The sequence below is a fragment of the Melozone crissalis genome, unplaced genomic scaffold, assembly GCF_028551555.1.
Source record: "Melozone crissalis strain CALT ecotype California unplaced genomic scaffold, PUWL_Pcris_2 ptg000008l_1, whole genome shotgun sequence".
Lineage (NCBI taxonomy): Eukaryota > Metazoa > Chordata > Aves > Passeriformes > Passerellidae > Melozone > Melozone crissalis.
Window position 1 is genome coordinate 12,629,433 of NW_026535786.1, and position 12,562 is coordinate 12,641,994.

Below are 12,562 nucleotides of genomic sequence, written 5' to 3' on the forward strand. Positions count from 1 at the left end.
GCCGCCGCTGCAGGTGCTCAGCCCCAGGCTGGCCGGGGAGGGGGCCCGGCTCGCAGCCCCCGCCGGCTCCGGCCTCCGTGCCCGGGCAGCTGCGGGCAGCGCATGGGCCTCTCCCGCAGCCTCCGAGCGCGGCGCGCGCGTTGCACAAGCGCCCGCCTGGCCCACGGTGGTGATGAAAGATCAAGGCGAGTGGGTGGAGAAGCCTTACTGCCTTTACCTGTTCTAAGGGGCTGGTCACAGACTTCCCATCTGGCAGGCAAATAAACCCACCTTAAAGGCAGCCACCTCTTTCCTGGGAGCCTCCCTCCACCTTTGCTCCACTCCCGTAAGAGGCTCCCGATTGCCACCTCCTGGGCGGCCCTCGCCATCCTTCCCGGTCCCGCCGGCCCCGGCAATGGCTTTAAACTGAAATTTTAGGAAGAAATTCTTCAGGGTGGTGGAGTACTGGAACAGGTTACCCACGGAGGTTGTTGCTATTCCATCCCTGGAAGTGTTCAAGGCCAGGTTGGATGGGACCCTGGAGCAAGCTGGTCTAGTGGAAGGTCTCGTTCCAACCCCCATGGCAGGGCAGTTGGAAATAAATTATCTTCCAGGTCTCAGCCAAGCCATTCTGTGATCAATGATAATGGGGCTAAAACCACTCAGCCATCCTCACTGAATATGTTTAGGAAATCCATCTGTACACCGGGACAGCAGCCCATTTCATTCCCAAGTATGTCACAGAGCGACAGCGATACCACTTTGTCTGGCAGAATTACTGTTTTTCATTTAGTATGCTCCTCTGCATTGATGGACAGTGCCTGCTTTTCAGCAAAAAAGAAATCATGGGAGAGGAAGCAAACTAGAAGGATTCTTTCTCTGTGTAAGAAGACCTCATGGGACTTTTTGTTTTCTTCCTGAGGGACATAAATATGAAAGAACTTGCCTTTGTTCTGTCTCTTCTGGCATTCATCAAGGATGTAACTCCCACCCATACACAGCTATTACGCCCCTCCCTGTAAAAAACAGATGGTATTATTGCACTTACACTTGCTGTACGGCTGCATTCCTCCTGCTCTCTTCCTCCTCCTCCCCAAGGAAGGCTAAAGAAAGGACCTTGTCAGGTTGCTTAGAGAGGCTGGGGGATCTCCACCCTTGGAGATGTTCCAGATTTGCCAGGACGCAGCCATGAACAACATAACCACCTCTGGAGTCAGCCCTGCTCTGGGCAGCATTTGGGACTGTGGACTCTCTGAGGGCCCTTGCATCCAATCTTTCAGTGAATCCTGTGGTTCTCATACATCTTGAGAAAGTAAGATCTATCCCAAGATGTCTGAACATAGGCAAGAGAAATTTCAGAACAAATGGTTACAATGCTAAGCTTTAAATTTTACGTAGCACATGAAGTAAAATATAGCTGCAAATAATTCAAATGTAAATGGCATTCAGAGTAGTTGTACCTTAAATTTGTTACAGTTTAATCCTGTCTAAAGTTCTCTTTATCAGTCCACAGTGCTAAGTCCCAAACTTTTATGCCTGTGTTTCCCCCACAATTGAAAGACTCCCATTTCAGGAGTCATGTAAGATTTTTTGGTCTGCAACACATACCTTGAGTTTGTGGTGGGAGAATGTGTCCATTTAGGGCTTCATTTGGACCGTTCTGTGCCTTCTTCAGTCTGTGATGTAGCAGTGGGGCAGACAGACCCACAGCTAACTTCTCTGTGATGGGATGACATAGGCAAGGCCTAAATAGACGTGAAATGGGAAAGAACCATTTGCAACTGGAGGATAAGGCTCTAGGGCAGGCCAGGAGCTCATGTCCTTCCTCAGGGAAAAAAAAAAATCAGTGTTGAGGTCTGACATTGGTCTTCTCAGGGCTAACAGAGTTTGCATCTGTAAAATCCCAGAAGTAACAAGTTCTGGAGTGAAGATCCTTGGGAGGCTCTATCTCCATTTCATTGGTGTGCAGATACTCAGAACATTTGATCTAAGGAGTGGGCAGGAAGCAATTTACTAGGACTTACTGGAGAATGTGGCCTAAAAAAAAATCCTTTCGTTTTCTCCCCCTCATAGTGTGGCCAGATGGGGATCAGCAAGTGGGGTTTCTGACCATCATTTTCCAGATAATGGTGGTCAGAATCGTATTTATTGCTTTGTGTTTTTTCAGATTGGAGATCACCTAGTGTAGCTCACAGTCAGAATGTGTATATAAAATACAGTGTAATGTTTCAGCAGGATCAGGACCTGAAGAAAATTTATAAACAAGTGGGAGCAGACAGAAGTAAAAACACAAAATGCATAGAACTTTGCTGATACCTGTAAAAGCTCTGCAAGATTGCTTTCCCTTGCCCCAAAATGCAGATCCAAAGGGAAAAAGAGGGAATATGCACAGAGGCTGTAGCCAGAAGAGTGAGTACCACACGTGCATTTTCATACTCAGTATTTCATTGACATTGTTATTCTGTTTATGCATCACAAGCTTGGATTTTGTCTTTGGAAATCGTTGGGCAAAATTAATTCTCTGACTGTAAAAAAAACACAAACAAAACCACCACCAACAAACAACTAAAACAAACAAATCCCAAACAAACAACAAATAAGCAAAACTGAAAGAGCTTAATTTAAAAAGTCTTTTTATGTCTTGTTTACAATCATATTCTATGATTCTGTAATTTACATCTCCACAGCCTCTCACTCTCATGGCTTCCCAGTGAGCATCCCATCTCTGGCATGCATCTTGTGTTAAGAAGGTAACTGTGTCTTTTCAGCTCACTCTCGGCATGTCTTTGGGCTGATTCTCATCCTCTCTTTCTTGGCCCTCTGAGTATTTCTGAATTGCAGGGCACATTTTTTCCTTCCATTCCCCAGAATCTTGTTTTGAGTATCGCTGTGATTAGGTATCCAGCTGGAAAATATCACCACACAACACACCTGGGCTTTCCTCCTACAGCTATGTGGGCTTGTGGTGAGGGAAGTGAGGAGGAAGGCTGTGCACCAGGTCTTGTTTTGATGTGCTGTTGGAAAGACAAAGGGCACTCCCAAGGCTGAATTGGGACGTGCTTCTTTTGAACTGCAGTTCAGACAGAACTGTCTCATATGATTCTTACAAATTGTTTACTGTGTTTGCTGCTCCTCATGTTTTAGAATGAGTTTCACCATTGTGCTGTTAAATGTCCTTACAGATGATGAATGAAAGAGAACCTAGAAATAATCTTTGGAGTTTCTCACTTGATATGACTTCCCTAATTATCAAAGCATCCCTTTGGTACTGATAACTTGAATCTCTGCATTCTGAATGGGCTTTCAGTAAGGTATCATAGTAACATAGATGTATAGGTCCCCCAGAGGCCTCAAATCCATTTTGCAACAAGGCCACTTCATTCTGAAGGGGGAACTTGTTCTTGTACTGTGGTCTCTAATTCACTCCTTTTATCCACTATTTCTACAACTCTAGAAATAATCTATGACAGCTCTATAGACCCTAAGATATGCTCTGTATGAATGTCTAATTCCCTGTATAAAAAATCGTGCTTTCTGTCCCTTATTCTCACCTGCATGACCACAGTTAAATATTCTAGTGTTTTCATGTTTATCTTAGAAGGTTTTCTGGCTCTACTCCACCAGCAATTATCTTGGAATATTTCAAACAGCTGACTTCAGACTGTTTTTCTGCAGAAAACAGACTCCTACCATTTAGTGGTTTAAGCTGTTAAATTAGTTTTGTATACAGACATTTTGCATTCAGAAACTCAGATTTTGTTTTAAATAGATATTTTAAACTCCTATGAGGAAGCACAAGTAGCTCCTCTGGATCACAGAGCAGCCACCCCTGTGTTACAGACCTGAGGATCTGACTGCACAAGTAGTCAAGCTGGTTATCTTTCTCCCTTGCGAAGAAGAACAAGGGCAAGGATATGAATGAAGCTGATAGAGACAAGGCGTAGATCTTTCATACACACAAGAAGCAGGGGACACTCCCTTGTTCTTCCTCACATATGTGAGATAAACACCCTTGGAGATGTACAAGCTTTGCCTGAAAGGCCCTGAACAACCTGGCATAGTTTTGGTGTTAACCCTGCAGTGAGCCGGTATTTGGGCTAAAGACCTCCAGTCATCCCTCCCCACATCAATCTTTTGCTTGTTCAGTTCATCATTGGTGGATGAGCAATCACATCTTCTTCCACCAGGAATGTAGACAGTTCCTTACTTGGGCTGCAGTCAAAACAGGAGAGTAGCTTCCCAAATATATATTCCACCTGACTGAAATGTCATACAGTAGATGAACTAGAAGAAGCCCAGTATTCCTGAATAAAATTCCACTTACTTGATCATCAGCTACACACTAATAGGTGTTTCTCTACCTGCTGATGCCCTGGCTGGACGCCTGATCAGGCAGGGAAGCGTGTTTGCACTGCTGCCTGAACTGCAGGCTTGCTGGCTTTTGTCTCTGGATAAGCTTATCCTGCCATGGTCTGCCATGCTCTTATTTGGCTTGCAAAACAGGGCTCAGTTAAATTATTACACCATCCTGCAAATGAGGGGGAGGACCTTGCTTCTCCGCAGCAATCACCTGAGTTAACTCTCTTGCCGTGCTAGCCCAGCTCTGCTCCCCCTCGTGGTCCAGCGGCTGTGGAGCCCCAGTTGTGTCCGGGAGAGCGGCCAAACGGGGCTTCGCCTGGGCTGAGGTGTGACTTTTTGTATAGACAGGAGGAAACCAAGGAAAACCAAGTCATAATACAATCTGATTCATTCTCCTAATCATAAAACTTCCATAAGTGGTACAAATCTGGGTCACAAGAGTTAGTTACTTTCTATTATACTGTTGCAGCACATTATATAATTAGAAATCCAAAAAGTGCAGTTCTACACTTAACACTTCTCTTTGAGAGCACATTCTTCTTGGGCACCTTTAAAGATATTTATTAATCTTGGTGGCATTAAGATTTCATGAGAGGATTCAGTTTCTCTTTGAGCATTACTAACACAACAGAATATGTGTGAAAAACATAAAATCTGACCCAGATAAATTTGATTTCTGGTAGAGAAATGACTGATTACTTATTTCTAGTAGAGAAATGCTGATGACTTATTCCACTACATTATAGAAAAGTAAGATTATAATATTTTTAGTAGCTGAATCAAAGCTCAAAATACAGCAATGGTAACCTCTGCATGGCAAACACATACCTCTCTGTAATTTGTAATTTCTTCATATTTTCCAGCTGTTCTTCTCCACTCTTGGATTAATTATGTTCAAACATGGAAATATCTCACTGACACTGAAAACGCTTTACTAATATACAATAAAAAGCCAAACCACTAGTCACTTAGATAGTGTGATTTAAAATTTTTTTTTCTGCTCTTACAGGTGAATGTGTGAGTTAATAAATCTTTTCTTTTTCTGGGAGTTTGCAACAAATATTTTAAAGCTTTTATGTCTATTTCTAATATGTTTTTTCAAGATATTTTTATAGTCCTCTTCTTAACAAATTACAGTTGCCTCCACAATCTAAACACAAGAAGCTTGCCCATATTTGTTGCTGTTGTAGCTCGATCCTGATGTGGAAGAGTTGCTGTCCAGTGCAGAAATGAAATAGTTTCCACTGTTCACTGTGTTAGCAAGCAGCATTCTCCCTGAGAGGTCTCAAGGTGGACACCAGAAGAAGGTATTTGAAGCAGACACCTTGCAGGTGGAAAGAGGGCATTGAAAGTGTTAACATCTTCCCGACTCACTGCCAACTCTATTCTCAGTTCAGCCTCCCACTTGATTTTTTGAAACTTGAACTCATTAATTAAATCAAAACATGAAAACTGAAATGAATGCTGAGAGCAACTGTAGAGCAAAACCACAATGAAACACTACGGAGATTTTAGGAGACCTGATTTTCAGCAGTGACTAGGCTAGAGGCCATGTGCTGCTGAGCCATCAGGTCTTCCCTCAACTTTACATGCCAATTTGTAGAACCAGACGGTCTTACATCTTTGCATATCAATTTGTAAAACCAGACTGTCTCATACTCTTGCACTTATGCAGGTAAAGCCAAAGGTACACACTGGGTGGGTATCGACCTTCCCATTCTCTTTTCCCTGGACTTGCTTGGAACACAACTGAGCACAATAGGACCTTTAGAGCCAAGAGCTTTAGGTTAGGGATACACTGCTGGAATTATTAATAACACCTTCAGTCAGCTTTTTGATGTGGAGGTACTTGTAGGGCAAGGTGAAACTAATTCTGAAACCAACCAGCTGGCAGGAGCTTCACCTCATTCTTCAGCTCCACTTTGGTCTCCTGATTAGTTTTTGTCCTATGTTCCTGGTTGCTTCCTGAAACAATCCATTAAAGGAAACTGAAGGCTTGTGCAACAGCCAAGTTGATAAATAAAAAGCTTGTAGAAATGTTTAATTCTGTGGAGAAATGGCAGATTATTGAAGTATATTTAATTCCCATTAGTTGGTTTATGGGGGTGTGGACTATATTTGTTTTATATCATATAGAACCTATCAGATTTTATATGCTGAATACATAATTTCATATAATAGTAAAAAACAATCTCAGGAAGGGCTCATCTCTCTTCTTTTGTAAATCTTCTATCTATAAATATCTGCAAGAGAAATTCCTATAGCATTCTAGCCTTTATAATAGTAAAATATGCTAATAGTAAAGTAATAACACTAAATATTGCTCCTTTGGCATGTTCATAATAAACTTCAAAAACAGAAGCTTTTTCTTAATAAAGAAAATCTTTGACAACTTTTCACCCTCATGATATTAACATCTATTTTCTAGGTTTGATACTAAGCCCATACCCATTTCATTTTACAACTCCATTATCATAAATAGCTGTATTAATTTCACCTTCCTGCTTCAGATCAAAGGATAAAAAACATCTATTTGGGTAAATATAGGATTATTTGCAGGTTTTCTAAGCTTTTAAGGAATGGGAAAGAAAGAAAGAAAGAAAGAAAGAAAGAAAGGCTGGCGGACTCACTTTCCATGTAAGCCAAAACAGACAGAATGTTATAACATGTCTTTGTCAAGGGAAAATAAATACACTGAAATGTCTTCCTAGCTCTTAAAACTGGACTTTTGCCAAGTTTTCAACTTTCCTTACCCATAACAGAAACAAATCCCCTAGATAAACTTTTTGTATTTATACTCCTAGGAAAATAAGGATATTCTTTTAATGCAAGTACATTTATTTCTTTTAGGAGATTGATTATTTATAGGAACAACTTTTAGGAAACGCCTTACCTGGCTTGCCAGCAAAGCATAATGTGTGCAAAAAAAACCCCATAATGAAACAAAAAACCCCCAACCAAACAAAAACAAACAAACAAAAAACACCAAAGCATTTTTGTCTGGCTTCTCTCTATACTGAAAGGGAAGTTTCACTTGTACCCTCCCACTATGTCTGGTACTGGCAGTAGCTCACAAGGAACCACCTTGAAGTATCCCCTTAAGAGGAGAAACCTTTCAGTGGCATGTACCATTCAAGGTGCTGGATCTTGAGCATCCTGAATGCTGCCCAAATCTGGGCCATCATCCTCCAAACTCTCTTCATTTTTGAGAATGTGGACAGCTGATCACTGATATGATCTTACAGGTTGAACTCTTACAGGCTGGGCTCTGATGCTGCACCACTGATAAGATCTGTGTTCTTACACAGTGCTTGCTCAGGGCCGCCTTTATGAAATTAATTGCAAGGGTGAATACTCTGTTTGTATGGCTGTGTAAACCATAAAGTGATTCTTAGTGATGTCCTAATTGGTTTCACTGGAAAACTTCATGGCATCTATGTTCGCCAGATCTTAGGTCTCGGCAAATTTGGGAATGCAAACATTCCTCTACCAAGAATGGACAAGACCATTTGTGAAATGCAGGTACCCAGCTGTACTCATTCACTGGGGACTCTTGAATCTCTACCCAACCCAAAAAACTACAGCACCCATGGAAAAATCTTTTCCATACCCATCTTTGTTTGGAGGTGGAATGTGCATTTGTCATAATCTGCTCTGCCTAGCTGAATCCTGCTGTTCCCTATGAAGGTCTGAAAATAGCTTAGAAATTACCTTTTAAAAATTATTATTCTGTGCTCACGCCTGCATCAGGGATGGTGCCGCCTTACTTCACTTGGGCACTCTCCAGCTCTCAGCACACAGTGTGCTGAGTCAACAGGACTGAAACAGCCACTTGTTGAGTGGAAAGGGACCTCAGGCAGGTCCAGTCAATTAAAAGATAACATTTTAGAAAGGAAATGGTTGTGATATCTCTGATACATTGCTGCTGCTCTTACCTCATACTCTCTACATATCTGTACAGTGCACAACACAGCTGGCAAGGGTTGGGGAGAAAGGGTGCTGTGAATGAGTGTGGGAATACTGATGGGGCTAGTTTTGGACTAGTGGGTGTGGGAACACTGGTGAAGATGGTCTTGGGCTCTGGGATATCTCCTCACTCTGTTCATCCGCAAGAACATTGAGTAGAGAAAGCATTTTCTCAGAGAGCCTCCACTGCTTGCCGTACTTCCCACATGTATCTCAGGCTGGGAGTCTAACCTGACTGCTGTTTAGGTCATTTCATCCCTTCCAAAGGTATCATCTGTATCCTTGGGGTGAGGAAAGGTCTGTCCAGGTACCTCTGTTCTGCAGTGGTTGGTGAGGAACATCCTGCTTCAGGGGACAGCCCTGCTATCTTCCCACAGCAGATCACAGTTATCTCTCTGCTATCCCACACCCACAGCTGCCAGAAATATGCGAGGGCCTCTACCAAGGCTTTGAACAGTGTCATAAACCTCAGTGTCTGTCTGTCCTTCAGTTTTATTGCCAGGCATTTGGACAGAAGGCAGGTTAGAAACCTCTGATGCAAAGTCCTGCTAATCTCAGGAAGGACCTCTGGCCGCCTCAAGTCCAGCCAACTGCTTGCAGCAGGATTGACTTCAAAGCTTGATTTGACTTGACAGGATTTAGAATTGATGCTTCCTATTCTGCTTGTGCTCATTACAGTTACTTAATAGTATTTGATTCAAAGTACTTCTCTAATGTAATTCTGAAGTACTTCTCTATTAGTACATAGTGTTCTCTCATTGAGACCCTCTCCTTCTCACTTTTTGGAAGAGCTGGCAGGTGATTAAAATGTTCACTGCAACTTTGATAATTTTAAATAATGCAGCTAAGTGTTTGCCCACAGAGTAATTAGGTATTCATTGACTTGAGAGCCAATATTCTGTGTTAATGTTTTAGGCAGGCTAGACTCTGATCTTGAAGACAGCTTTTAATGTCAGTTTTAAATTCCACATTTCTCTTTTGTCAGAAGGCTCCAAGTTAATTTCCTTAGTTACAGTGCCAATTTCTTACATTTGTCAAATCCACTTACCATAATTTTTAATGATTGTAGCCCAGAGAAAACAAATACCACTCTGCTTTCTCAGTGAGAGAGTTGAGGGCAGCTGGGGTGCTGAAATTCCTTTGGATGAGACAGAGGAACAGAAGCAAACATTTTAATTTTTTTCTCAACTATTTTCTGTGTAAGAGGTGGGTTCTGAATCATGGTGTCTCTACAGCCTTTAAAGAGACATGGGGAAGGGAAGTATTAAATAAAATAATTAAGTTGGTTCTTTCCCCCCTCTTCCTGGCCAAAATTGATCTTCTCTAATTTGTCTGAATCATCCTGTTCGTCCTACACATAGGAAACTCATAAAATAGCACTGCTTTGCAACTTTCAGATTCTTATGTCTGCTGCAGTATCCAGCCTGTAGCTCTCACTGGTTTTGCTGAAGAAATTGCAGTAACTGTGGCAGCAGTATTATTACTTTTACAATTGCAGATCTCAACACTCCCCAGGCATTCATATTTATATGATGCAGTCCTTGGTGGTGAAAGTCACATGATAAAACAAGTATCTTAGCCTTTGTGTTGCCATAGGAACAATCCAAACCTAAAGCATGTCCCAATACAAGGAAATAGGTTTTGCTTCCTGCAAAACTGGCATAGCAAAGTCATACTCTTGTTAGACTGTTGGCATTTTAACTTTCCATATGTAGAATAATTCAAGGTTAGATGAGTTTACACTAACAATCTTTCCATTTGTCGTGGGATGCCAGAGTGCAGACTTCCACTAAATTTGGAGAAAACCACAGCTATTTTACCCTTTTTTCTAGCCATGGTCTTTCTTCTTCTAACCTTCCTTTAAGCCCTACACATTTATTGTGCTGGTAAACTTACCAGGCTAAAATTTGTACTGACTACCCAATTCCTGCTGTCATCTTGATAGAAAAATAACAAGACCAATACTGTAATATTGGTTTATTAGCTTTAAAAACTTTTGTGTTGATCTTCTAATTGTGCTGGCATGACTATGAATGTAAGCCTGAATATGTATGTGATATGTATGTGATCAGAGAAGCGAGACCAGTGATTGATCAAAGCTCTTCATCCTCACAACTCACTAAAGCATTTTCCTTTAGATCAAATGTTATGTTGGGAATTTTTTTGAGCAGAGATATCTTTTTCTCATAAATGTAGTGACGCATGTAGAATTCTGCCTGGATATTTGCCTTAGTGAAGTCTATGGTGATCTGGTTATGGGGCTTTTTCCCAACAACAATGTGTTTGCTCTACTAAAATTTACCACACACACACATCACAACTCTGATAGTATCCCAGTTCACCTATTTTCTTCCTCCTCAGCATTTTCCTGAGAATCCCTCTGATTTCCTTGTTCCTCAGGCTATAAATGAGGGGATACATTAAAGGAGTAAAGTTCGTGTAGACCAGAGACACCACTTTGTCCCGAGCCGGTGTGTAACTGGACTTGGGACGAATATAGATGAAGGTGGCACAGCCATAGTGCAGTAAGGTGATGGCCAGGTGTGAAATGCAGGTGGAAAAGGCCTTGCCCCTTCCCACAGGGGAGGTGACACCTAACAGAGCCACAGCAATGCAGAGGTACGAGGCCAGGATCAGGAGGAAGGGGAGCAGCAGGAGGAGCACGCAGGCCGCCAGCAGGGCCAGCTCTGCAGCGTAGCCCTGCGCGCAGGCCAGGCGCAGCACGGCGGGCACGTCGCAGAAGAAGTGGTCGATGCAGCGGGGCTGACAGAAGGGCAGGCGGAACACGGCCACCGTCAGGCCCAGGGCCACAGCGAAGGCTCCCAGGCTGCAGGCCAGAGCCAGGCGCAGGCACAGCCCCTCGCCCATGAGGGCAGTGTAGCGCAGGGGCTGGCAGACGGCCACATAGCGGTCGTAGGCCATGGCTGCCAGCAGGAAGCACTCGGCACCACCAAAGGCCACGAAGAAGTGCATCTGTGCGGCACAGCCCAGCATGGAGATGGGGCTGCCGCCCACTGCCAGGCTGAGCAGCGCCTTGGGCACGATGACTAAAGTGTAGCACAGCTCCACAGCAGAGAGTTGGCCGAGGAAGAAAAGCATGGGGGGACGTGAGGGCTCCATCACCACCGCTATGAAGATCATCATATTCCCTGCCAGTGTGACCAAATGAACAATGAGGAAGGTAAAGAAGAGCAGGACCCGCAGATGGAGCAGCTCAGAGAAGCCGAGCAGGATGAACTCCATGGTTGCGCCACTGCTCACATTGTCCCTCTCCATGCAGCCTTCACATGGCATCTGCAGGAGGGAAACAGAAGGGAAACAGCTGAATTCGATGCCTGGCAATCAATTCCAGATAGGAAATAATGCTGCATTACTGTAGAACCAGCGTAGTGTGAAAAATGCGTATTTTATGATTGGCTTTTCACAAATATTAAAATGTGTTGTGTTAGAAAGTTATGCTGTATTAATTCTCTTAAGTAGTGTGCTAAATATAGTTTTAGATTATAGCAAAATGTTAAAATAGAAACTATGCAATGTAAGATACTTTTTTAAAGAAAGGACTCACAGCAAGATAGCAGTCACAGGACACCTAAATCTTTCAGAGAAAAAGAATTTATTGCTATCTTATCAGAAGAAATGAACTTCTTCTCACCTTGCTCAGGCTTGAAAGCACCATTAGGATTATGAGGAACGAGTTGAGGATGACCAGACAGAATCCTGTGTTTGAATGGAATTTATGCATCATGTATGAGGTGTATGAATATGCAACAGGCTGTTGTTTTTAAGGGTTAATCCTCTGTTAACAAGTGTCCTTTTTCGGGCCCATAACTCTTTGTCTCTGTTGTCTCATATTATCCTAATTTAAATTGTCCAAATTATTATTACTCTAATTGTATTACTACTTTTATAACCATTTTATTACTTATTAAACTTTTAAAATTTTAAAAACAAGTGATTGGCGTTTTTCACAGTAGTAAAGCTTATTGGGTGGGGGGGGGCAATTTCATTTAAAAACAAAAACCCAAACTTCAAACCTGATTTCACTCAGCCACATTCAGCACAATCTCAGACCATATTCTCACAACTACCAAGGTTCTTGTGCCCAAACAATCAGCCTAGGATTCTTTGTCATGACATTGGTGACAAAGACTGTCAGTTGTTGGGTCTTCATCACTTCTTCTGAATTATTCTGAGATTTGTGACCAAGTGCAGGTTTTGAACATGCATTAGGTATCCTTTAGAAGTTGGCACTGATTAG

At 42.5% G+C, this 12,562-nt stretch overlaps 1 protein-coding gene across 1 annotated transcript; it reads right to left on the bottom strand.

Annotated features, from left to right (window-relative positions):
- Positions 1–10,602: 10,602 nt before the first annotated feature.
- On the bottom strand, positions 10,603–11,598 carry LOC128933137 (olfactory receptor 10AC1-like). The gene has a single exon (XM_054270037.1). The coding sequence runs from the start codon at positions 11,596–11,598 to the stop codon at positions 10,603–10,605; it is 996 nt and encodes a 331-aa protein (XP_054126012.1).
- Positions 11,599–12,562: the final 964 nt, after the last annotated feature.

Bases quoted from the DNA above. Each gene is read 5' to 3' on its own strand.
- LOC128933137 (XM_054270037.1), bottom strand. From the start codon at position 11,598: ATGCCATGTGAAGGCTGCATGGAGAGGGACAATGTGAGCAGTGGCGCA.